Source organism: Leucoraja erinacea, chromosome 17 (genome assembly GCF_028641065.1).
Source record: "Leucoraja erinacea ecotype New England chromosome 17, Leri_hhj_1, whole genome shotgun sequence".
Classification (NCBI taxonomy): domain Eukaryota; kingdom Metazoa; phylum Chordata; class Chondrichthyes; order Rajiformes; family Rajidae; genus Leucoraja; species Leucoraja erinaceus.
Window position 1 is genome coordinate 15363887 of NC_073393.1, and position 27913 is coordinate 15391799.

The window sequence follows — 27913 nt, forward strand, 5'->3', positions numbered from 1 at the left end:
AAAAAATATAGGAGGAAGAATATAAGAGGAAGGAATTTCAGACTATCGTCCTACAGACAATTTCCCCCTAAGTTTGCAGGAAGTTAATTGAGCCAATACATAATACTTTCCAAGAAATTATTCTACTCTTAGTTATAGCACCTCTACATCTTGCATCAAAAGGTTATGATTTTTAGCCCCATGTCAGAAACATAAGTTTAAAATCAAGGTTAATTACTTGCTTTGCTTTTCAAATGAAACCCCACTCAGTAGGACTTGTATAAATCTATAATCTTTTCAAAGAGCATAGGAGTTGTCCTTGATGGTATTCATCCTGCACCAACCGCACTGCATTATTTTAAGGGATCTTATTGTATGGAAATATGCTGCTGAATTATGTTGCTCCAAGAGCTACATGTCCTTTATTCGTTCTCATTACTTGCTTTATTCGTTCTCATTACCTGCATCTCCTTTATTCTTTCTCATTACTTGCATTTACTTTAAGGTTGGATCTCTATTTTACTTAAATGAATTTGGCAGATACAATTGGATATAACAAAAGATTTTATTTTGACATTAAAAAGCAAGTTATTCAAATATCCGCAGCCCAATTCACATGAAACAGTACAGACCATTCTGATGCACCATGTGAATCACCTCATTAGCATCTATACATGCATGCAAGCTTCAAAAGTCTTTGTTCTAGATACAGATGTGCAAGATTGAGTCAGGCATTTTTTTGGAACATGCTGCAGCTTGAAAGTTTGAGTTATGTGGTGTAAATCAATAATGTTTTATTAATATTTAATGTGTTATGTATCATTCTTAACTGTCACTGTTTGTCATGTTGTCACTTGCGTTGTCACATGCGTGCATGACGAATTTGCGGAATGCACCAAGGCAAATTCCTTGTATGTGAATACTTGGCCAATAAACTTATTCATTCACATTACTGACATAACCAAATCACACCATGTGTGCGAATCTATAGGCCAAACTATTATATTCTTTATTTTATACAGATATTAGATAATTTGAGGCCAAGGAGAACATTCTGTAGAACTATATTATTATGCTTCGTCCTTGCTCTTGCCTGCCCTACTTTCAGCTATTCTAATATTTTCTCCCAAATATCCAGTCCAGGGTCTCCTGCATATCCAATGTGTTAAAGCTGAATGGTAGTGTTCTTACCACTGAACATCATGGATTCATTCCCACTGCAGAGATTCCAGTTTAAAATATTTCTGAGTGTCTGCGTGAGTACTTTTAACACCTGAGTTTCAAAGTAAAGGAATACTGCATTATCTGTTTAATTGCAACAATGGCTACTTTCCAAAATTATTAGCAAAATACCCTCTCCCTCTACCCCCTCCCTCTCTAGCCACACCTGCGAGTTGGGGCCTATGCATGAGTGGATAGGGCGGGGGCTGGGGTAAAAGCAGTGAATGAATAATATTAATATAATATCAATGGGGGTGGTTAGTGTGTGTGACGCCGCAAGCCGCCCCCTCCCCCCCCACAGCTGCGCATTGAGGGGAAGGGTCCCACTTGGTCTAGTTAGCTATAAAATGCTCTTTTTGTCTTGAGGCACTGATTGGCTTAGGTGCAAAGAATTTCAGAATTCATTAACTGTAAAATATGTTAGATCCAAATGTGAGGTAATCAATTTAACAGTGTAGGAAGGAACTGCAGATGCTGGTTTAAACCGAAGATAGACACAAAAAGCTGGAGTAACTCAGCGGGACAGGCAATATCTCTGGAGAGAAGGAATTAATGTGATTTGGGTCGAGACCCTTCTTTAATTTAAAAGCCCTGATTTATTTTCTTCTCTCCCTTTTACAACAGTTGTGTACCTTATACAGAAAGAATGGTCATTACAGTAATGAAAAACAAATAAAGCAGTAGATGTGATAACTCTAAACCAAATCAGAAAATGCGATTAATACTCAGGAGGTCAGGCAGCGTCAATGCAGACAGAAGCAGAATGATACTGATGAAAGATAATTGACCTGAAAAGTCAGTTCAAATTTTCTCTCTACATGCTGAATACTGACAACAATTTATGTTTTTAATGTAGTTTTAAATGCTTTTTTCCACAAGGTTCTGGCTCTTCGACTTTAACAAACCATTATTTGAAATTTTCATTTGACCTTGGGCATTCTTAGATTGTTAGGTGAACTTCAACCAAATATATTTGAATTGCATAAAATCATTGTTTTAGTAAATATGCTGTAAAAAATTATTAGCCTGCATTTCTCAGGAAAACAAGACACCATAGGATAACATGTAGCCACCATTAAAAAGATAGAGCTTCCTATCGACTGGGTTGTAATGAAGGCTTGCCACATTTGGAGAGAATTTGATGAGGCGGATATTAAGATTTTTAGCCTCTTGATTAGTGACGGTGTCAAACATATAAAATATCTCCTCCTCATTTTTGCTAACAAATCGAGTGGCATAAAGCACCCCACAAACCATAAAGGCATTGGTTGTTGCTTTCTTAAAGAGCTTTGTTTTCCAGGTCTGTAATACATCCAAATTATTGCTGTTTATTTTACTCAGTACAATATTACCGTAATTCTCTTCAGTGGCATAAATAACCCAGATTCCATTTTCGTCCACTGAGAAATCTATATCTGTGTAACCATAACAATCATAGTAACAGTAAGGGAATTTGTTTGAATGGCCAGCATTGGGTAGGTTCACATGAATTATATTCTTTGTGTTTAAATTAAATTTGCACATTTCTCCAGACTTATAACAGTTATAATACAAGGAACCATTATAAAGCACAACACCAGGACCCTGGATCGCATTGGATGTGGTGTAGGATGATGTCACTGTAAAATCTACATGAGTGTTTGACATGAGAAAGGTTTTGTAAGAGGAGTACATTCGTATTGAATTTCCATAGATGTTAGAAGACAATAGTGCCACAACCCAGTACAATTCTGGGCTTCCGGGCATTGAATCCATGCCCCAGGCTCCGTAAGGGAATGATGTACCATAGGGGTTGAGTTGTGCTATTAAAGGCCTAGTGACGTTACGTAACATTCCTCCAGAACAATTTCCTGTAAGAAAGATAATTATTCATATTTCATTTTCTCAAAATTATTTTGAAAATGTTTTCTTTAATCAATCAACAAAGAAAATAAGCCCGTCTTCTTCACCTACTGATCTCACCCTATCATTCCAATTAAACCAATCGATTCCCTTAACCTAAATATCCTGCACATCATTCTTATTACTGCCCATGAACGTTTAATTACACTTACTTGCAGTCATTAGACTTATCTTGCAATCATAGTATTTCCCCAGATTCAAACCCACTTCATCTCCCTTATCATTCACAAGTGATTCCTTCCCCTTCCTAGGAGCAGCTGAATCAACTGTGTGCTAGCAGCTCTATGCATTTCAGATTACCAGGTTCAGAAATAAAACACCTTGAGTAACAAAAAGGTGTGTTAGTAAGTGAATTTGATAAATGTAATCTCACCAATCTTCACATTGCCATAGACAGAAACGCTCTCCAGTTGGTTCTTTATTTTCTTCAAGCGGTCTTTCATGTTCAGTAAGTTATGTTTATCATACAGCTGCAAGTTTAGCACGCTGACATAGGAATTGTTCAGCTAGGTCAAAAATTACATTAATTAGACGGTGAATTCATTATAAAGGGTAAAAGACACTTTGCATTAGTAATACCAATAATGGACTTACTGTTAATGCATTCATTGCTCATAATGTATTGTTAATTTATTATTAAGAATTATGAGTAGTTCTATTTAGTGTGATAAATTGATTATTATCAGAGTTATTAACCTGTCCATTTATTATTAGTATTAATGAATGAACTATTTATATGTAATAGTTATACAGTGTGGAAACAGACCTTTCGGCCCAACTTGCCCACGCCGATTTTAGTGTGATGAACAAAGTATTATTAGGGTTAATGAATTGAGGGATGGTGAGTGTAGTTATTATTAACACCATTATTAGAAGTAATAAATAGTCTCCTTATTCCTTGGGTTAATCACCAGACTATTCATAATGAGCAGGTAATTCATTATTAGTGATGATGGGTGGGCTGTTAATTTTTCTAGATAGTGAATTGTCTGTTTTATTAATGAGTGCAATAAACAGATTTATTATTAATGAAGTGCATACCCAATTATGTGTGATGTACTGGATGTTGTCTGCCTGTTTATTATTAGCAATAACTAAACCAAGTGGGACCCGTTGCGTCCCATCCCATCAATGCACTGTTACGGGGGGGGGGGGGGGGGGGGGGGCAATGGTGGTTGCACGGGGGGGGGGGGGGGGGGGGCTGCAGTGTCACACACACATACACACGCACGCACGCACACACACACGCACACACTAACCACTCCCCACACACACACACACACACACTAACCACCCCCCACACACAAACACACTAACCTCCCCCCCCTCTTGATATTATATTAAAATTATTCACTCGCTCCTTTTACCTCATCCCCCTCCCTATCCACTCATGCATAGCCCCCAACTGCGCGGGCACGGCAAGGGGGGGGGGGTAGAGAAGAAGGACAGAGAGAGACAGGGCAGAGACAGGGAGAGAGAGGGGGCACAGACAGGGAGAAAAAGATGGCAGAGACAGAGAGAGAGAGACAGAGGGCAGAGACAGGGAGAGAGAGAGAGGGCAGAGACAGAGAGAGGGCAGAGACAGGGAGAGAGAAAGTGAGCAGAGACGGGAGAGAGAGAGAGAGGGCAGAGACGGAAAGAGAGAGAGGGCAGAGACAGGAGGGGGTGGGGGGGGTGGTGGGAAGAGGGGGGTGAGAAAGAGAGGGGAAAGAGAGGGGGGGAAGAGCGGGGGAAGAGGAGGAGGAAATGGGGGAGGGGGAAAGGGGGTGGAGTGGGGGAGAGGGGTTGAGGAGAGAGGGGGGAAAGAAAGGGGAGGAAGAGTGGGGAGAATGAGGGGGGAAGAGGGGGTGGAATGGGGGGGCAGGAGGGGTAGATGAGGAAGGGAGCGGGCAGCGGGGCGCGCGTCAACAGTAGGACTGCGTGTTCAGCGGCTTCAATCCAGAGCTGGGGGAGGTGGGGGGGAAGGGTCGGCACAGAGGAGGGCTGGTTCCCGAAAGCTCCCACTGTCGGCTTCAGGCTCCCGGTTCCAGGCTTCAGGGCCTGAATACGGGGGAGTGGTCGGCAGCATCCGGGCTTGCGAGCGGCGGGCAGGAGAGAGAGAGGGAGAGGGCGGACTTGAACTCGGCGAGCGGGGCGGACGGCGCCCAAATGACTCGTAGCGCGAGCAAGAAGACATCGTGGGTTTTTTCAAAGGACTTGCGAGCGGTGCGGCCGGGTGAACTGACTCGCAGCGTGTGACCACAACGTGCAGCCATTGTGACATCATCACGTCATCAGCCAAAGCCCCAATGGTGTGATCCCCCAACCCAATATTCCACTCTGCACCCGTCTCCTTCAATGGAACTGAAGCCGTTCCCAAATGTAAGATTCCACCAATCCCCTGCCTCCCTCAGCAGTGGATTTAAAAAAAAATCCAATTGCATCTCCCCTGCCTGCTGCAGCAGTGAAAAGTTCAGAGTGTTCCTGTCTTGCAACTTTGTTTCGAAGTGTGTTGGAAGCTGATAGGAAGGAGCAGCCGTCAACGAATCGAAAGGCAGCCGAACGGCAGCCGGTCGGATGGCACGAGAGTTTTATATATTAACATAGAAGATAGATAGATAAGTTGTTCATATTTTCTTGGGGTTAATGGACAGTTTATTTGTGATTAGAGATGATGTGTAAGGTATTTGGGATCATAAGCAGCTTGTTTATTATTTGGTTATTGGAATTATTATTTTCAGCTGCTGTATTATTTATGACAATAAGCATGCTCCATTATTAAGGATATTAACTGCTCTGTTTATTAGGAAAGCTGATAGTTCACCTTTTTGTTTCATGGATTAAAGAATAGCCTGTTTTTATATTAGAGGTAACGGTTCATCTGATTTCCCAGGCTTACCAATGAAATGTGAGGTGTTCAAAGTGCGAATAGTTGAACGAACAAGGTGTGGTCTGGAACCCACTCTGATACTTAAATACTGATTTGATCCTGACCAGACGTTCTGTATTGAGTTTGTACATTCTCCCCATGACCTACGTGGGTTATGTCCAGGAACACTGGTTTCCTCCCACACGCCTCAGACATACGGGTTTGTAGGCTAATTGGCTTAATAAAATTGTAAATTGTTGCTAGTGGGTGTAAGATAGTGTTAGCGTATGGGGATCGGCACCGACTCGGTGGGCCGAAGTGCTTTTTCTGTGCTGTATCTCTAATATTAAAAACTAAATCTGCACTCTTGTTTCGCCTTACTTCTTGCATCTAAGCGGCTTGATCACAGGCAGAAAATGTGGCAATTTTAAGTATATAAATAAATCTAATTAATCTCACCTCAGAGGAGATCGTTTGAAGTGCCTTAGTATTTGGCAAGGAAACATTCTGCACCTCTGCAATCTCTGACTGTAGTCGTTTCAGGTTCCAACGAAGTGGCCAGAAGTTAAGTGGATGGTACAGCTTCTGTTTCTGCATTGCCTCAAACTGTTTAAGTCGAGCAGTCTCATTCTGCATTTCTTCAAGGAACACTTGGATCTTGAAGTTAATCGCTGTTATCTTGAAATTGACAACACAGTTTAAAGAAAGTAGCAGAAGGCACAAGGAAGACCCCAGTCGTCATGTTATAGGGAACGCATGTGAAGAGAGATGGATTGAAAATACAATGTCTCTTGTCATTGGCAAGTCTCATATTGGAAATCTCAAAATGCAAGGAATAGAAGTGTCTTAGAAAGAGACAAATGTTCTGACACAGAGTTCATTTAGATAATATGCCAGGGTTCAACCGTTTAGTTTGTACGTAGCTGAAGAGGTTAAGTATGTTGATGAAAAGAAAATGAAATTTATAAAACGCCAATCGAATAATAAATAGTGTTACATCAGATATACTTAGTATATCTATGTAATGACTGATGAGCCATTGAAAAAGCCAGTCAGACACCATTGCAAGGAGGACTTTATTCCTCTTGCTTCCAGAGCCTCCTGGCCCTCTTTCTGGGGTCACACTGATATGGAACCTCGTTGCCCTGTCCTAGGGTTACTTTAAGTTGGTGTCCCATTGCCTTCTTCCCAGTGCCTCATAGAGCTCTTTGCTCCAGGAATTTCATTATGAGTGAGCTCTGTCCCACATTTAAAAAAAAAAACAGTGACACCAAATCCCTTTCCAACTCCCTGGTTTACTTTTTCATCTAAACCAACTACTTGTCCTCCCATTCACACTCATTTCCTACATGGAATCAAGGGAGAACACAAAACCAGCTATTTTACCTCATCCCTACCTAGCAAGTTCTTTCTGTGTATTTTAAGCCATAGGCCTGATTCAATTTTCAGTTGTTTGTGTTTGCATCTTGCATGTTGGATGATTGAGTAACGGGGCTTATGTTTTTGTTCTATTCTAATGAACTATCTTTTACCCGAAATGTGAACTGTATCTCTTTTCCCTTGATGTTGCCTGACCTGCTGAGTGTTTCCTACATTTCCCATTTTTATTTCAGATTTCCATCATCTGCAGTTTTATTGATTTTTCTGGTAAATGGGCAAATGAGCTTTGCGGTTTGAATAGCATTTGGTGACTTTCTGACTGGATGAGGGGATCTTCATTCCTGATTCTTGTTTTCCTGGTAAACAGGCGATAGGGTGTACCTCAGTGTCAGGATGTGTGAGCAGATAGAATGAGCACAACGGCACAGCTAGCAGTGCAGCTGCCTCACAACTACCCTGACCTCTGGTGCTATATGTGAACTTTGCCCATTCTTCCTGTCACTGCATGGATTTCCTCCAGGTGCCTTGATTTCCTCCAGCATCACAAAGCCATGCAGGTTAGTACATTGATACTGGCCACTGTGAATTTCCCCTGGTATGTAGGAGAATGGTAGAATCTGGATGGAGTTGATGAGAACTTGATGAGAATATGATGGGATTAGTATAAAAGGATGCTTCATGGTCAGCATTCTCTCAATGGGCCAAAAGGCCCTTTTCTGTGCTGGACAACCGTATGACTGAATATGGCTTCACCAGGATGACGAACAATGCCAGTGTTGCTCCACTGGTAGTTTGAAAATGCTGCACATCACCTCAAAGAAATAGTTGAAAGGGTTTCCTGTCTCTGAATGTCCATGCACTGTTCCTGTGGAATCCACCATGACAGTGACACCTGATTTCCAATGTGAAACTGGAGTGACCACTTCATACCTGGGCCATTATCTTGATCTGTTTCCTGTGCACAACCAATGCATATCTGGGCACATGACTGCCACAAAATGACACTGCGTACAGAATGTCAACGTACAGACAATGGCTCTGCTCACAGCTTCTGAGGCAACATTCCCATGTTCCTGCTTTCTGTTCCCTTCATTCTGTTACTGGCTATCACAATGCCTTTTGACACCAGTGCAAGAGTTAACGCCATAATAAACATTACAAACTAAGACTATTTGACATATCAAAGCGAATCATACTATTTTCTGCCAACTATTCTGGTGTATTTCTTGAATGCCTGTCTTCCTTTGCCGGCCCCTGTTCTTCCATTCCTTCCCTCTCCCTGACGGGTGCAAGGCTGCTAACAGACGACAGTCTCTCAGTCATGGACAACTCTTTACCACCGCCTCAATTAATGGCAACAATGGAATATAGGAAGAGTGTAGAGTTGCCCATGTTGAGCCATGCATGTTTGAATAAGTTACATGCACCACTGTACTGCCTCAAAAATTCATACACCACAATCATCAACCTGCTGGAGGAAGTCGGCAGGTCAGGCAGCATCTGTGGGATTTAATGGACAATGTAATCTGTCCATTTCCTTCCATATATGCTGCCTGACCCACTGAGTTCCTCCAGCAAATTATTTTCTCCAAGATTTTAGCATCAACAGTCTCTCATGTCCCAAATTCATAAACCACACTTCCTTGGAGAAGTGATGTCTGGTTTTAAGCAGTATAGTAGGCAGGATTCAACGAATGGTAACCACTCCCAAAATAAAGTTCCTGTTGGAGTATGCAAAAATGTACATGTTACTTGCTCACCTCTGATAGTCTTTCATTCAGTGAACTCGAACAATTCTGTGATAGATCTTGGAGCTCTTTAAATCTTTCAACTGGAAACTCCCATTCAGCAAAACGCACTGTGCAGACACATTGATTCCCGTTCTTCTGCACTCCATGAAAGCGCTGCTTTTGGTGTTCTGTCTCCTGTAAAACAATATATCTAGTCTCTTAATATTACACTTGGATTTCTCCCCACGGTATGGCAGTACACCCCTAAAGATACCAGAAAATAATTTCGTCCCAACACTCATGAAAACCAAAGGGGCAAATTCATGAACAAAAGATTAAAGATCATTATCAATTCCCTTGGACTAACCATCCATTCTTTATGTAACAATTTAATGAAACAATATAATTGTATTGCTAACAAATGGAACATTTTAAATATTTGTAACCTGATTCTCCCTTGATATCCTTGGGAATTAGCTGGATTTTGAATTGTGGGAGATCTGGCCGCCATTGCTGTCTGGTCGCCGCCTCGGTGCGACTGCTGAAAACCAACGCAGAATCACTCCCTGACCCTGGAGCTGTAGTAACTCCCTGGAGTAACTCTTGCTTCTGGTTTCCTGGTCCTCCAAAAATATTCTAAATGTAATTTAAACTGGAGGTGGTGGAGGGCTGGACAATAACAGCCTATTGCATTTTATCTGTTTATTTATTGTGTGTATATATATGGTCTATGGTGTATAAACACACTGAAATTTTATCTCCTGTCTGTATTATGTTTACATATTCTGTTGTGCTGCAGAAAGCAAGAATGTCAAGTAAGTCAAGAGTGTTTTATTCTTTCACGTCCCATGAAGAACAATGAGAATACCCTTTGAGAATAGGGAAGATTCAAACAAGAGGACATGACTTCAGAATTAAGGGACAGAAGTTTAGGGGTAATATGAGGGGGAACTTCTTTACTCAGAGAGTGGTAGCGGTGTGGAATGAGCTTCCAGTGGAAGTGGTGGAGGCGGGTTCATTGGTATCATTTAAAAATAAATTGGATAGGCATATGGATGAGAAGGGAATGGAGGGTTATGGTATGTGTGCAGGCAGGTGGGACTAAGGGGAAAAAACATTTGTTCGGCACGGACTTGTAGGGCCGAGATGGCCTGTTTCCGTGCTGTAATTGTTATATGGTTAATGAAATCCTTACTTGTAGCAGCACAACAGAATATGTAAACATAGTACTCTGGAAACAATGTTATAAACGAGAAAACAAAACTGTGTATATTTATATATGAATATTTTACTATATAAATATATATATATATATGTGTGTGTGTATATATAATATATATATCCCACACACACACACACACAATTTCCCTCCTGGGATTAATAAAGTTGTATCTTATAGTATTGTGTGTAGGAAGGAACTGCAGATGCTGGTTTAAACTGAAGATAGACACAAAAAGCTGGAGTAACACAACAGGTCAGACTGAATCTCTGGACAAAAGAAAAATATTATGCTTTGGGTTGGGTCTGAAATAGATTCCTGCACACCTTTGGAATGTGGAAGGAAACAAGAGCACCCGGAGAAAACCCATTCGATCAAAGGGAAAAGGAGCAAACTCCATACAGACAGCACCCATATTCAGGATCAATTCCGGGCATCCATATTCAGGATCAATTCCGGGTCTCTAGCACTTTTAGGCATTCACTTTATGGCCAATGTACTACCCCATAGTCTTGAACTGAATTAAAACATACAGTAGCTGTAAAGGGGGACATAGCGTCACTTGGAGATTTAAGACTGAAAATTGATATTTTCATTTTATTAGTAACCAAAGTTATCGACGTATCATTTTGTGTGTGTTGGAAAACAAAATATAGTGGCACAGCTAGTACACTTGCCTCATATGCCAGAGATCTGTGTTCGATCCTGTCCTCTGGCACTGTCTGTGTTGAATTTGCACATTCACCCTGCAAGTGTGTGGGTTTCCTCCCACATCCCAAAGACGTATTGGCTTTGTAGGTTAACTTGTCTCTGTAAAATTGCCTCTAATGTGTAGGGAGTGGGTGAGGAAAGTGGGATAACAGAACATGTGTAAATGGGTAGACAAAAATGCTGGAGAAACTCAGCGGGTGAGGCAGCATCTATGAAGCGAAGGAAATAGGTGCCGTTTCCGGTCGAGACCCTTCTTCAGACTGATTTGAGGGGGGACGGGAAGAAGAAAGGAAGAAGCGGAGACAGTGGGGCTGAGGGAGAGCTGGGAAGAGGAGGAGAAAGCAGGGATAACTGAAATTGAAGAAGTCAATGTTCATACCACTGGGGTGTAAACTGCCCAAGCGAAATATGAGGTGCTGCTCTTCCAATTTACGGTGGACCTCACTCTGGCCATGGAAGAGGCCCTGGACAGAAAGATCGGATTAGGAATGGGAGGGGGAGTTGAAGTGCTGAGCCACCGGACGATCAGGTTGGTTATTGTGAACCAAGCGGAAGTGTTAGGCGAAACGATCGCCAAGCCTGCGCTTGGTCTCACTGAGGTTGATCATATGCTCAATAATCCAACCATTTTTGTTTGGAAGTGGAAAGAAATAATAGAAATTGCATTTATTGCAGCGTGTAAAAAGAGTTGAGATACTGTATTATAGTTTTTACTGCATGTCATTGTGGTATATATCATGTCTTGATTTGGTGAATATGTTTAGTTTGTGACTTTATTTGAAGCAGAAATAATATGTGAATGCTTCATTGAGCATAATTCCGACTGGTAACTATGCACTACGTCCGAGCACATTATCACAAGCTGTCTTAAATGACCACCTAAACTGTTATTTTGCAACTTTAAAAAGCTGTCAATGTTTCCCGGCTGACAACAGAGAAAAAAAATTAAGTGAGAGCCCTGCAAGGTGTATAATATTTTTGACACTGTCATAGGCCTTCCTTACATATGCTGTCACAACGCACTGTAGTCCCTAAACAACCCTTCAGTAATTTTCCTTGCCCTCCATTTCAGAATAATATATTAAGCCGATAACTCGACACTAGCACTGGCAATAAATAAACAAATAAGCGCAGCTTTCTAGCCCCTTATCTCATTGGCCACGCTCGACTGCACATCGGTGTCAATCTGGTAGACCATCTTCCTCTAGTCGTGGAGGTGGGGGATTGGGAGGGGCCTCACAAGTGGAAACAGCCCAGGGCCTCTCTTCATCTAAATCTGGCCCTGCCCATTGACCTCAAACATCAGCTTGAACCACATCCCTCTAGACAACTGTTTGACATCCTCCTCCCTTACCCATGTAATTCTCCCTCCAATCTCCCTGCCTTGCATCTCCTCCCAACATCATCCACACTCCAGACTGTTCAGAGGTTGTGGAGAAAAGGACTATCTCACTCGCACATACTTTTAGACACAATATCAGCACTATTCCATAGATTAGTTCACAAGAGCCCACAGTTTGGTTCAAAATTAAATTCAAATGCTCAACATTGGAAGATCTCACAGGGTTCTAATTGAAATTTGGCTAGTCTCCCCGATTCTCCTCTTTATAAACTTTCAATTCCACCCATGGGGGGGAGGGGGAGCTTTTGCATTTTTCAGCTTGAAATTGTGCAATCTTCTGCATATCAAGTCCTTTAACTTACAATTGGATGCAACATTTATGCTTCAAATTGGATTAGGTATGAATAAGTTTAGGCTAAATTACATTCTTAATGACATTCCACAGTAGAGCCAGGCTCCGATCAACAGGTGCAGCACATGAATGAACTTAGTATATTCATGTATGGAAATCAGATTATAATTCATGCTGTTATGCATACATATATAGAAACAAAAACATAGAAACAAGGCAAGGGGATTCAGTCTTCCATCACTGTTCTGCACAAATAAATCAATCACCCTTTCCCTTTGATTATAGAAACAAGACGAAAATAATGCCACATAATCTACCGTATATGGTTCAATGAAATTAAGATATATATGTAAAACATATATATGGAAAGAGGCCCTTCGGCACACCAAGTCCACACCGACCAGCAATCTACCATACACCAGTTGTATCCTACATGCCAGAGACAATTTACAGAAGCCTATTAACCTACAAACCTGCACTTCTTTCGGATGTGGGAGAAACTGGAATATCCAGAGAAAACCATGTGGTCATGAAGAGAATGTACAAATACTGTACAGCCAGCACCCGTAGTCAGGATCAAATCTGGGTCTGTGGTTCTGCAAGGCATCAACTCTACCGATGTGCGACCATGCCACCCCATTAATTTTTTTTCCTGTAATATATTTATTATGGTGTTGCCTCAATAAAGATGAGCACATGATTCTGATTTCTGCCCTTAGTTGGATAGCACATATCTCTAGTCATTGTGTTTTATGGCTGGCTTTCAACCTCTTCAGTCTGAAGGTCTCGACCCGAAACATCACCTATTCTTGCTCTCCAGAGATGCTGCCTATACTGCTGAGTTATTCCAGCTTTTAGTGTCCATCTGCAGTTGAAACCACTATCTGCAGTTCCTTCCTACACTCTTTGTTAAGCGAAACAGGTCCTGTTCTCATAATATTATTCACCTCAACTAAGTATTTAAGAAATTTAACTATTTAAGAAACTGAACTGTCATAAATGGCCCCGTCAAATATTCGGTTGATGCAATCATGAGAGGAAATCTCCATATTCACCAAATGACACTCAAAACGAGGTAAAATACCTTTCCGTTTTGACAAATGTTCTTTACAAATTGTGTCGGGCCGACCCTGGGTCAGACACACTGTGGGGCCGACCCTGGGTCAGACACAGCGACAACCCGATCGCATTGTTTATCGTGTCTCCAGTGGTAGGACATCCATCGCCTCTTCCCAAGCCCTCATTCCACATAACATATTTGATGTGGGTTTCCCCCGCTCAAGGCAGGGGACGCGAACCTAAGCAAACGGCGCAACAGTTGGTAAATGGGAGAGGGGATGATGCGAGGAGAGGGAAGGATTGGAGATGCGAGGAGAGAACAGAAGGATGCCTGAGGATGGGAGGGAGGAGGAGATGAGAACGAAGAATGGGTGTGAAAAGCAAACTGAAAATGGGTCGAAAAGGTAAAACCAGTTCGAAGAAGGGTCTCGACCCGAAACGTCACCCATTCATTCTCTCCAGAGATGTCGCCCATCCCGCTGAGTTACACTTTTTGTGTCTATCGTGGTTTGTTATGCGTTAGAAGGAACTGCAGATGCTGGTTTAAACCGAAGATAGACCCAAAAAGCTGGAATAATTCAGTAGGACAGGCAGCATCTCTGGAGAGAAAGAATGGGTGCCAAGATGCTGCCTGTCCCGCTGAGTTACTCCAGCTTTTGGTGTCTATCATCGTTTGTTATTGCGGTTTTAAGAAAAGTACATCAGGGTATGTACTTACGGAGTGATACTCACAGCAGAAGACGAGGCCATGATAGGCACAAGGAGCGCCGCAATCACCAGATAAATGACAGTCATTCTGAAACTTTACGCAGCCTGCATGGGAAATATTCCTTTATACAAAGTGTCAAAGGGGCGTGAACAAAGGGGAGGGGAGATGGATAGGGAGGAACTATAGCGCGGAAATATAGAAAGGAAATTGTGACGGGGAAGAGATAAGCAATTCCATATAAACAGGAGCATCCGAACCGAAAATACATGGGTAACTTTAGAGATATGGTATTTCGGAGGAGATATGGTTACAATGTGCATGCGGAATAAAGGGAGGTGTAAGGTGGCAGAGATAGGGGAGGGGCACCAGAGGAGGCGACTAAACCAAAAGGTGGCAGAGTGGAAAATAAGTATAGAAGCTGTAGCATGAAAAAGTCCGGAGGAGCGAGGAGGATAATCGTAAAAGGGACAGGGAAGTGTGGTGGAGTGGGAAGGGAAGAGGAAGACAAAACATTCAGTGAGGATGCAGGAAGATCTAAAACAATGTTGGGGAGTAAGGATGTGTGAAGAAAATTGGAGGAAATAGATGAGATGATGAGCAATAGAGTTTTCCCAACATCTCAGTGTGACGCTGACAATATCCTGCAATATTATTCCATTTGAACTTGAGCTCAGCGTTAAACTTGCACATGACACATTCACAAGCCCATTTACCACCAACCTAATGAGCATCCACATTGCTGCTGGAAACATCAAATGCATTTCCTTCAGACCCAGACTGAGTTGGATGATCATCCATGATCATATTGAAATGCGGTGCAGGCTCGAAGGGCCAAATGGCCTACTGCTGCATCTATTATCCATTGCCTTTTTGCAAATCTTTATATGCCTCATGTCTTCATGAGCTTTTTCAAATCTACTTATCTTCGTTCACTTACTGAAAATGAGTGGCCAGTGACACTGGCCCAGCAGTCAGTATTATTGTCTCAGAGTTCCGAGAACCTGGATTTGTTCCTCACCTTGAGTACTACCAGTGCAGAGTTTGCACATTCGCATGATCATTGAGTTTCCTCCAGCTTTGCTGGTGGGTTAATTGGCCACATTGCGCAGATAAATGGAAAAATGATAAAAGACGAATGGCTGGACATGACAGAGAACATTTTCAAGAGGAGAAGGAAATGAGGGCTGCTGCCAGGACCTGGTGTGGAGCCAATGGGTCAAATAGCTTCCTCCATGTCAATATAAGCATAAGATAAGCTGAAAAGTTTGGGTTTATTAAGATTAAGGCAAAAACAAATGTTAGAGGTAAGAAAATGTAAGATATGCACAAAGAGACCAAGATTTTGATGAGAAATTAATGAAGATTTTTGGCAAAGGCATACAAAAGATGCATAAGAAAGAATAAGATGGTGAGAAATGTCATAGATAAATTAATATAAGGAATGCGGGTTAAAGAGGGAAGAAGTGGGAGAGGAAGCAGAATCAGTAGAAGCTCCATGGGAAGAATTGTTCAAGACAAGGAAAGGTATGTAACATCAAAAGAGGAAAATTTTACAAAAGATGAAGATGTATAGAAGGGAGTCGATGGAGAAGAAATCAAATTTCAAAATATGCGGTAATCACAATCGCAACTATTTGCACAGGCGTTGCCTTTAATATATGACAAACATTATCTCACTGCGGTTACTTTACTAAGCAATATTAGATGGTAGTTCTCCTTTCTCCATATTTTATATGCGTGATTAAATCTCAAAAGTACTTTTATCAGCTGTAAAACTTTTTGGCGGCTCCTGATTTCTAAATGTCAAGTCTTTTCAATGCTGTGAAGTCCCTCTGTTGTGTCTTATTGTGGTATTGTGGTCAGATGTAACGTCTGTAAAGGATAATTCTGCCATCTCAGCAGAAGTTCATTTATTCCATATGGGTTTTTAAAGAAACTGGGTTCTATGGATTGGAGTTTAATAAAGCCATCATGGATATGCCTTAGCTTATAACATTTAGTTTTCTAACTAGACTAAGTGGGACCCGTTCGGTACCAGCTTCACACGGGAGGGCTGGTTCCCCAAAGCAATATTCCACCTCTCCACCAATTCCAATATACACACACACTCCAGCTCACACACACACACACACACACACACACACGCACACACACACACATACACTCACTCACACACATACTCACTCACACACACACATACACTCACCCACACACATACACTCATACACACACACACACACAGACTCACACACAGACACACACACTCACACACACACACTCACACACATACACTCATACATACATACACATACATTTACACACACACACACACACACTCACAAACTCACATACTCACTCACACACTCACTTACACACTTGCCCCGAAACGTCACCCAATTCCTTCTCTCCAGATTTGCTGTCTGTCCCGCTGAGTTACTCCAGCTTTTAGTGTCTGTCATCGTTTGTTATTGCGGTTTTAAGAAGAGTACACCAGGGTATGTACTTACGGAGTGATACTCACAGCAGAAGACGAGGCCATGATAGGCACAAGGAGCGCCGCAATCACCAGATAAATGGCAGTCATTCTGAAAACTTTACGCAGCCTGCACGGGAAATATTCCTTTATACAAAGTTTCAAAGAGGTGTGGACAAAGAGGAGGGGAGATGGATAAGGGAAGAACTATAGAAATAGATAAGGAGAGATAGAAACGAAATTGTGACGAGGAAGAGATAAGCAATTCCATATGAACAGGAGCATCCGGACCAAAAATACATGCGTAACTTCAGAGATATGGTATTTCGGAGGAGACATGGTTACAATGTGCATGTGGAATAAAGGGAGGTGTAAGGTGGCAGAGATAGGGGAGGGGCACCAGAGGAGGCGACTAAACCAAAGGGTGGCAGAGTGGAAAATAAGTATAGAAGCTGTAGCATGAAGAAGTCCGGAGGAGCAATGAGGATAATCGTAAAAGGGACAGGGAAGTGTGGTGGAGTGGGAAGGGAAGAGGAAGACAAAACATTCAGTGAGGACACAGGAAGATCTAAAACAATGTTGGGGAGTAAGGATGTGTGACGAAAATTGGAGGAAATAGATGAGATGATGAGCAATAGAGTTTTCCCAACATCTCACTGTAACGCTGACAATATCCTGCAATATTATTCCGTTTGAACTTGAGCTCAGCTTTACACTTGCACATGACACATTCACAAGCCCATTTACCACCAACCTAATGAGCATCCACATTGCTGCTGGAAACATAAAATGCATTTCCTTCAGACACATGCTTGACAATTCCAATGCTTCTAGAGCCTCTAATCCATTTTGAATGTGTATTCATTCATATTTTCCATACATTTCCTGCAGTGAAATTCACTCTCATTTCCTAATGCAACATTTCACCTTCAATTAAAGATGCATTCTTATTTCACCCACCCCTACAATAATCTTTCTACCATGTTTACCATCTCACATCCTCTTCTAATTCTGATTTGTTGCATGCCCACTCCCATTCATTCATTCATTCATTCATTCATTCATTCATTCAGTCATTCATCATTCATCATTAATTCATTCATCATTCATTCATTCATTCATTCATTCATCATTCATACATGCATTCATTCATTTCCACCAGGATTAGCTGTCATATTGCTTTTGCATTTCAATCTTACAAAGAGTACGGATTACTCTTACAAAGAGTAGGGATTAATGGGTCCCTTTCAGAATGGCAGGCAGTGACTAGTGGAGTACCGCAAAGCTCAGTGCTGGGACCGCAGCTATTTACAATATATATTAATGATTTAGATGAAGGGATTAAAAGTAACATTAGCAAATTTGCAGATGACACAAAGCTGGGCGGCAGTGTGAACTGTGAGGAGGATGCTATGAGGATGCAGGGTGACTTGGACAGGTTGGGTGAGTGGGCAGATGCATGGCAGATGCAGTTTAATGTGGATAAATGAGAGGTTATCCATTTTGGTGGCAAAAACAGGAAGGCAGATTATTATCTAAATGGTGTCTAGTTGTTAAAAGGGGAAGTACAACGGGATCTGTGGGTTCTTGTTCATCAATCGCTGAAAGTAAGAATGTAGGTACACCAGGCAGTGAAGAAAGCGGGACTGTCATATGCTGAGAGAATGGAGCGGTTAGGCTTGTATACTCTGGAGTTTAGAAGGATGAGAGGGAATTTTATTGAATCATATAAGATTATTAAGGGGTGAAGGTCGGTTCTCTGGATGCTTTCAAGAGAGTCAGATAGAGCTCTTAAAGATAGCGGAGTCAAGGGATATGGGGTGTTGGCAGGAAAGGGGTACTGATTGTGGATTATCAGCCATGATCACATTGAATGGTGGTGCTGGCTCAAAGGGCCAAATGGCCTACTCCTGCGCCTATCATCTATTGTCTTTTTGCAAATCTTTATATGCCTCATGTCTTCATGAGCTTTTTCAAATCTACTTATCTTCATTCACTTACTGAAAATGAGTGGCCAGTGACACCGGCCCAGCAGTATTACTGTCTCAGAGTTCCGAGAACCTGAATTTGTTCCTGACCTTGAGTACTACCAGTGCAGAGTTTGCACACTCGCATGATCATTGAGTTTCCTCCAGCTTTGCTGGTGGGTTAATTGGCCACATCGTGCAGATAAATGGAAGTGATAAAAGAGGAATTGTTGGACATGAGAGAGAACAGTTTGCAAGAGGAGAGGGAATGAGGGGCAAAATGGGACTGTTCCCAGGACCTGGTGTGGATCTAATGGGCCAAATAGCTTCCTCCATGTCAATATAAGCATAAGATAAGCTGAAAAGGATGGGTTTATTAAGATTAAGGCAAAACAAAAAAACTGTTAAAGGTAAGAAAATGTAAGATATGCACAAAGAGACCAAGATTTTGATGAGAAATTAATGAAGATTTTTGGCAAAGGCATACAAAAGATGCACAAGGAAGAGTAAGATGGTGAGAAATGTCATAGATAAATTAATATAAGGAATGCGGGTTAAAGAGGGAAGAAGTGGGAGAGGAAGCAGAATCAGTAGAAGCTCCATGGGAAGAATTGTTCAAGACAAGGAAAGGTATGTATGTAACATCAAAAGAGGAACATTTTACAAAAGATGAAGATGTATAGAAGGGAGTTGATGGAGAAGAAATCAAATTTCGAAAAATGCGGTAATCACAATCGCAACTATTTGCACAGGCGTTGCCTTTAATATTTGACGAACATTATCGCACTGCGGGTACTTTACTAAGCAATATTAGAGGGTAGTTCTCCTTTCTCCATATTTCATATGCGTGATTAAATCTCAAAAGTACTTTTATCAGCTGTAAAACTTTGGCGGCTCTAAATGTCAAGTTTTTTCAATGCTGTGAAGTTCCTCTGTTGTGTCTTATTGTGGTATTGTGGTCAGATGTCATGTCTGCAAAGGATAATTCTGCAACCTCAGCAGGAGTTCATTTATTCCATGTGAGTTTTCAAAGAACATGGGTTCTCAGGATTGGAGTTTAATAAAGCCATCATGGATATGCCTTAGCTTATAATATTTAGTTTATAAAGTTATTTCTACTGCTATGTACTGGTTAAGGCTAATTGAATGTTTCTCTTTATTTGGACCATCAAATAGATGAGAAGCCCAGATACCTATGGATTTGCCGTATACAATGGTTTGTATTCCTTCAGATTAGATTTATCAGACTGACTCAATGGGTGAAATTTAATTTTGTCTATATTGTAAGTATTTTGTCTTTGATTGTTAAGTAAGGAAGTAGAAGTCTTAATGTCAAACCATCTTCTGCTATTGTTCACCCATTATTCCTGTGCTCTTTGTGTTATGTTTGCTCCTGGTTAAGCAATGGTTTGAATTTTTTAATGTTTAATCCATGACTTTTGCTCCCTTCTATCAATGTAATCTGCTTTAACTCTATGACCTTCCCTGTATTCACACATCTCATAATAAAGTTCATTGAGCATCACTGATTTTTAATCACATATGATTGATGCCTATGTGGAGGAAGGAACTGCAGATGCGGGTTTAAACCGAAGATAGACACAAAAAGCTGGAGTAACTCAGCAGGTCAGATAGCATCTCTGGAGAAATAGAATAATTGATGTTTCGGGTGGGGCTGTTCTTGAGACTGAGAGTCAGGGGAAAGGGAAAATGAGAGATATAGACTGATATAGAGATATAGAATAAATGTATGAAAGATATGCAAAAAGGTAACAATATATATATATATTTTCAGCAGGACCATAAACTCTGGAATTTCCTCCCCAAATCTCTCTCTCTCTTTATGCTGCTTTCCTCATTGTAAGTGCACCTTAATTCCTACCATTTTGTTCATTTGCCTTTGTACCTTCTTGCCTGAACTTGTGTCGATGTTTGTTCATAAATGCTCTCCTGAAATGGCTTTGGACATTTTTATTACACTAAAACTGCTTTGTAAAATCAAGTTGTTGAAAAATATCATGTCACTTTAATCATTGTCTAAAGGACATACCACACTGTTTCTGTCCATTTCTGCTATGAGGAAATAGTATTGAACTGTCCCCTTGAACAGCTGTAGTCCTTATATTAAGCAGTGGATACAACATTTAGAATCATTGCTGACAAAGAACTGGTCATACATTTTAAATCAGAATGCAGGATAGTATGTGTTTAAGAAGGAACTGCAGATGCTGGAGAATCGAAGGTACACAAAAAAGCTGGAGAAACTCAGCGGGTGCAGTCTGAAGAAGGGTTTTGGCCCGAAACGTTGCCTATTTCCTTCGCTCCATAGATGCTGCTGCACCCGCTGAGTTTCTCCAGCTTTTTTGTGTACAGGTACCTGCAGGATAGTATGGTTTTGTGATGCATTTATTGCCTTAATCTTCTACAGTAAAGGCTAAGGTTTATAAATGACAAAGCAAATGAACTGCAGGTATACATCCATTAGGAGGTATATACTGGAGCCATAATGAGTCGAGGGTGAAAAAGCAAAGTATGCATGCTTTCTCTTGGATGCCATGTTGTTGCTGCATTCATCCAGGCAAATGGGGAGAATTCTTCACAATCTTGCTGTTTAAGGATAATGGGAACACTTTGAGAAAAAACGATAACCCCAGAATATTGGTTTGTAATCTGCACTCATAGTTTTAATATTTATCTGTGTGATTCAGTTACATTTTTCTCAATGGTGATCCCCAGAATTCGGATCTTGAGAAACATAGCACTGTTAATACCATTGATGCAAAAAGTAATGGTAAGACATTCTCTTGTAAGATGTAGCCATTTGTCTGGCACATATTGTGCAACTGTTCTTTGTCACTTATCATTCAAAAACTGAACTCTGTTTACCGACACGGATTGCAAAATTTTGTGAGGAATTGAAAACGGAACTGAGCGTTGTGCTGTTATCAGCAAACATCCTCATTTGAAGATCTAGTGACTGATTCTATGCAAAACTCACTGCACTATGGAACACCTGCTTGGGTTGAAATGCAGGCTTCTATCCTTGCTTTAGGTATAACTCCAGCCTGTGAGAATTTTCCATTTATTCAGAATTGACAATAAATTTACTAGGCCTAAATGCTATACATGATGAAAATTCAAAGTCTTCATTAGGTTGGGGTTGAAAGGTTTGGCTGTCTACCTAAAGGTGAAAGCAAGATTTGTTCCTATGCGGTATCTCGCCCAACTTGCCAGCTATGTCATTCAGGGATCGTCTGGTTCTGCTTGTCTTTACATTGATTTTGCAGATGTGAGTTCACTTAACTGGGAAGACTGGGGATGTGTTGGCTTCTCCTTCCCCTCCACCCATTTACTGAGAAGCCACCTGCAGACCAGTTGTAGCCACTAACACTTCACTGGTGGAATTCCACTCTTGTCCCAGTTGATATGCTTCAAAAGTAAATAACCTTGCAAGAAAAGAGACAGGGCATAAATTAGCAAGTACATGCAATTTCAAAGTACCAGCTACAAGAATTGCACCTCTTTGCTGATCATTGAAAATAGGTTGACAGAGCAGTGTTTGGCTGGATTGACTTGGTTGCTATTTGTAGTCAAGATGTACCTAAGAAATATTCTACTTTGTGAGGCTGTACTCGATCAGCTTGGCTAAAGGAACAGCCCACATTGGAACACTAACCTTCTGCATTATGTTCCCAAACCTCCCAGTCTTATCTCGAATGTTCTGCTCAAGCATTTAGGAACATTATGTCAGCTGAATCACATCAGCTCTGTACTGACATCAGTGATGGTGGAGACCTGGGTTGGATTATTTTGGCTGCAGCTAACTCTGAAGGCTTTCTGCTGTGTACTCACATATTGGATTTTGCATTAATTGAATAATAAAATGTGATTGGGCCTTCTGCTCACTTTGGTTGCTTAATTGTACAACTGTTCATAGCACGATATGTCGAGACCGCATTTCTTGCCTCCAACTGCAGAATGATGTTCCCTCGGTTTAGCACACACGTATTACAACTTCACCACATTGGCACTGCTCCAACATATTCCTTTCAATTCCTCATCATGGTCACAAATAGTTTGTTGGTATTGTTCAAGCAATCGTTATACCAGCACACGATTTTAGAAGATCGACTGGAATACAACTGGAGTGAAAATGTAATGTCTCCTGGTCCTTATTGTTTTATTCCTACATAAAGCTGTTAGCAGTTTGATACAACTGAGTGACTTACTCATCCTTTTCAGTGTGCAGTTAAGATTTTTCCACATTGTACTGAGTCTGAAATCACATAGACAGCAGATCTGTACAGGCAACACTCATGTTACGGGGAGGAAAGGGGGGTTGCGTTCCCAGACAAAGTTTGTATCTTGATTTTCCATAACACAAAGCTACATCTTCTGGGCATATGTCAATAAATGTAATTTGAAAAAAAAATAATGACATAAATTCCATGAGAACGCGATGTTTGTCATATATTTTAAGTGCATGTTTGACTATTGCATGTGCATTGTGCTTAAATATTCGATGAATGCAGTCTCAATAGTCCTTCATAACAAGGGGATTTTTATTACACTAAAACTGCTTTGTAAAATCAAGTTGTTGAAAAATGTCATGTCATGCCACTTTAATCATTGTCTAAAGGACATACTACACTGTTTCTGTCCATTACTGCTATGAGGAAATAGTATTGAACTGTCCCCTTGAACAGCTGTAGTCCTTATATTAAGCAGTGGATACAACATTTAGAATCATTGCTGACAAAGAACTGGTCATACATTTTTAAATCAGAATGCAGGATAGTATGTGTTTAAGAAGGAACTGCAGATGCTGGAGAATCGAAGGTACACAAAATAGCTGGAGAAACTCAGCGGGTGCAGTCTGAAGAAGGGGTTTGGCCCAAAACGTTGCCTATTTCCTTCGCTCCATAGATGCTGCTGCACCCGCTGAGTTTCTCCAGCTTTTTTGTGTACCTGCAGGATAGTATGGTTTTGTGATGCATTTATTGCCTTAATCTTCTACAGTAAAGGCTAAGGTTTATAAATGACAAAGCAAATGAACTGCAGGTATACATCCATTAGGAGGTATATACTGGAGCCATAATGAGTCGAGGGTGAAAAAGTAAAGTATGCATGCTTTCTCTTGGATGCCATGTTGTTGCTGCATTCATCCAGGCAAATGGGGAGAATTCTTCACAATCTTGCTGTTTAAGGATAATGGAAACACTTTGAGAAAAAACGATAACCACAAAATATTGGTTTGTAATCTGCACTCATAGTTTTAATATTTATCTGTGTGATTCAGTTACATTTTTCTCAATGGTGATCCCGAGAATTCGGATCTTGAGAAACATAGTAACTGTACTGTTAATACCATTGATGCAAAAGGTAATGGTAAGACATTCTCTTGTAAGATGTAGCCATTTGTCTGGCACATGTTGTGCAACTGTTCCTTGTCACTTATCATTCAAAAACTGAACTCTGTTTACCGACACGGATTGCAAAATTTTGTGAGGAATTGAAAACGGAACTGAGCGTTGTGCTGTTATCAGCAAACATCCTCATCCTGACTTCAGAATACCGTGGAAAACAGGAAGGCGCCTCACAGACCTAGATTTTGCCAATGACATTGCACTACTTGCAGAGTCGAGACTCACACTTCAAGACATGACAACCGCTCTGGAGGTTGGATTAAAGATCAGCTGCCAGAAGATTAAGACCATGTAGACTGCAGACCAGCAGCCAATAGACCAACTGATAATCAATGGGGAACCTGTGGAAAACGCCACAAGATTTACCTATCTTGGCATCATGTTCACAGCAGATGGAGATGTAGAGGTCTTGACTTGGTAAAGCTGCATCAGTCTTCAGAAGAATGCAGCCAATATGGTCTAGTGGCAGGATATCCAATAAAGGTCAAGCTCTTCCAGTCTGTCCTTCCTGCAGCACTCGATGCCAGTGAGACATGGGAAATTAAATGTGAAGATGAAAAATAAATTGGATGCATTCCAACAACGCTACTTGAGGAAGATCCTGAAGACTAGCTACAGAGACCACATCACAAACGAGGTTATCCACCGGGAAACTGCAACAAAGCCTCTCAGCCAGGATATAGAGGTATGGAGGATGAAATTTGCAGGACATGTAGTCAGAATGTCACCAGAACGTGCACCGAAGATAGCAATGACATGGCAACCTGACAGAAGAAGTAAAAGAGGCCGAGCAAAACTCACATGGAGATAAACATTACAGAAGGATTTGGAAGCCTGTGCCCTTGACATCCAATCCATTAACATATATATTGGGAAAGCACTTGACCCTGTAATAATTCTTATGGAACTCCAATTTGCACATCCCTCCAGTCTGAAGAATAACCTAGTATTATCATTTTCTGTTTACTGCTAACATCCCTCATGTTAGAACCCCTTTAATTCCAAGACCTAAGTAGATAGTTGTTGTGATATTGAGGCATGATTTTGAACTCCTAACCATATCAAATGGGCAAGCAATAATTGCTCATAACCATCCCAACATTCCCCACCTTAGTCTAAATTGATCTTCTACTGCTTTTAGTATGATCATACACATAAAGATTTGTGCTTTTTATCTTATTATTTGCCCAACTACTATATTGATTGTGTTAAATCTGCCCCTCATCAATATTTTCTTATTTTCTTCAGTTTATAGTAAGTTATTACAATAATATTTTTTTCTGCTCAGCTGCAATATTGCACCACATGTGAGATACCCACCATTCAGCATTAATCTGGCAATTACACCCAACAAAGCCAAATGTACTGTTGGTATGTGTTCTTCTGGGTCCCGACCCAAAACATTACCTATCCATGTTCTCCAGAATGGGCCTGACCCATTCAGTTACTCCAGCATTTTGTGTCTATATTTGGTTAACCAATATTTGCAGTTCCTTGTTACTTCACTGTGCAGAATGGGGTTCCCTGTTGTGTTTTACATTAGCGATGTTGCTAGAACAAAGTCTAAAAGCCTATTTATAACATGGGTAATTGTCATTTGGGAATGTTGAATCGACACAGCGTTTATAACTCCATCAAATACAGAGTGTTCATGATTCAATATATGCAAGGAAATAACTTTTGATATCAAACATCAACCTAATTATCCTGCAAATGCCATTCAGTGACAAATATCAGAGTGGCCATCTTGTTGCTCAGACAAAGACCACATATACCACCATAAGAGGAACAAAGACTAAAAATATATTTTTGCAGTCCACAGGAAACAAAAACTATTGACTTGCAAATTTTATTTACCCGAAATGTTTTTAATAACCTTCGATTCTGCAATGTTTTGCTTTGTGCACGTCAGCTATAATCTCAGTTTCCAAATACTAGTTTCTTAATCTTAAATCCACAGTTATATAATTTTATTATCTGCAAAATTACTTAAGGGGGATTCTTTGATAGAGATAAACTTGTTAACTCAATACTCAATCAGGAAGATTTTATTTAACAAATTTTATCAGATTTGTTGAAGCCACTATGGTAGTGGATGGTGGAAGCCATCAATTAATTGTGTAAGGCTTTTGATAAGGTGCCATACAAGGTTGAAAAATTGAATATTAGTGATGATATGACTAAAAAAACTCGGATAGAAAATAGTTGTTAATAGATTTAAATGAATTTAGAAACTGATCCCATTTGTGTCCCCCAGGAATCGATGATGTTAATGTTACTCTTTAATATTTTTGTTAATGTATTTGACCGTTGTCATCTTTGTACAACAAACTGTGTAAGAATGTCCACATGCTTCGTGAAACCTGTTGCAACTGAGCAGACAATTTAGATGTGTTGCAAGTGCATCACTGGCTATACTTTTAAATTAAAATATTTCATAAAAGAGACTTAATGAATCAAAGCTCCCAATATCCTCAAGAAGCAACAAACCTTGGTGACTGCTCTATAAGAAATGCACCATTCAATTTCTGCACACCAAACTCCCAAAACATTAATGAGATTATGACCGGATAATCTGTGTTCCTCAAGTTGGTTGTGGTGTTTAAACTGGGAGGACATAGGTTAAGGGTAAGGGTTAGGTAATTTAGAGAGGATCAGTGGAAGAACTTATTTTTTCCAAAAGGGTGGTTGGAATCTGGAATGCCCGTGTGGATGTTGGGAGCAGATAACACTGACAACATTTAATAAGTATCTAGAGGAGCTTTTGAATTTCCAATGTAGCGAAGCCTGTGGTGCAATTGTGTCTGAATGGAATTAATGGTGGCATGAATATGGTCTGCCTATTAAATATACTTGTTTATGGACCATCTATCTATACTGTTACTTAAACTCTCATCTTGACAACTTCCAGTCTGCGTTACAATTAAATTTGCACAAATAGGCTACCCTATATTGCTACCTTATATACCGTTCTCCTCTGCTCCAAGACACCAAGTTTTGTTCCGATCAGTGACATATGAGAAAAATTATGAAGGTTTAAAAAATCGTGAGATCAGCAGTTAGGTCTTCTCGCCTGTCAGTCACCATGAAGGTAACGCCCCTTCCAGCACCCGCTGGAGAATAAAGACCCGGAGGCGGGGCTGAATAAACAAGCCCATGCTGATTGAGTCCGCAAGAGTGGAGTCGGGAAAGCACTGTGTGGAGTCGGGAGGTGCTGTGTGGTGCCGTGTGGCCGCTGAGTGGAGTCATTCCCCCCACAACCCCCATCTCCTCCTTCCCACACACCCCCTTCCTCCCTCCTCCTCCTCCCCCCCACCCCCCTTTATCTCCCCTCCCCCATTCACCCCCCCTTTCCCCCCCCCCCCCCCCCCCCCCCCCCCCCCCCCCCCCCCCCCCCCCCCACCCCACCACTCCCCCCTTCCCCCAACCCCCTTCCTCCCCACACCCCCCCCCTTATCCCTCCCCCCCATTCTTCCCCCTCCCCCACCCCTTCCTCTTCCTCTCACACAACCCCTCCCCCACACCACCCCCGCACATCTCCCAGGGAAGGATGGGGGCAAAGTTTGCAGTAAATTCCTCTCGCCCACCGGCCGAA

The 27913-nt window shown here is 41.2% G+C and overlaps 1 protein-coding gene across 1 annotated transcript; it reads right to left on the reverse strand.

Moving 5' to 3' along the window:
* Positions 1-21211, reverse strand: si:ch211-194m7.8 (olfactomedin-4). Its single transcript, XM_055648649.1, has 5 exons — positions 14476-21211; positions 9091-9255; positions 6410-6628; positions 3476-3608; positions 1-3050 (listed from the first exon to the last, which is right to left on the reverse strand). The coding sequence occupies exons 1-5, from the start codon at positions 14536-14538 to the stop codon at positions 2236-2238; spliced, it is 1395 nt and encodes a 464-aa protein (XP_055504624.1). The 5' UTR covers positions 14539-21211; the 3' UTR covers positions 1-2235.
* Between the last annotated feature and the right edge of the window lie 6702 nt (positions 21212-27913).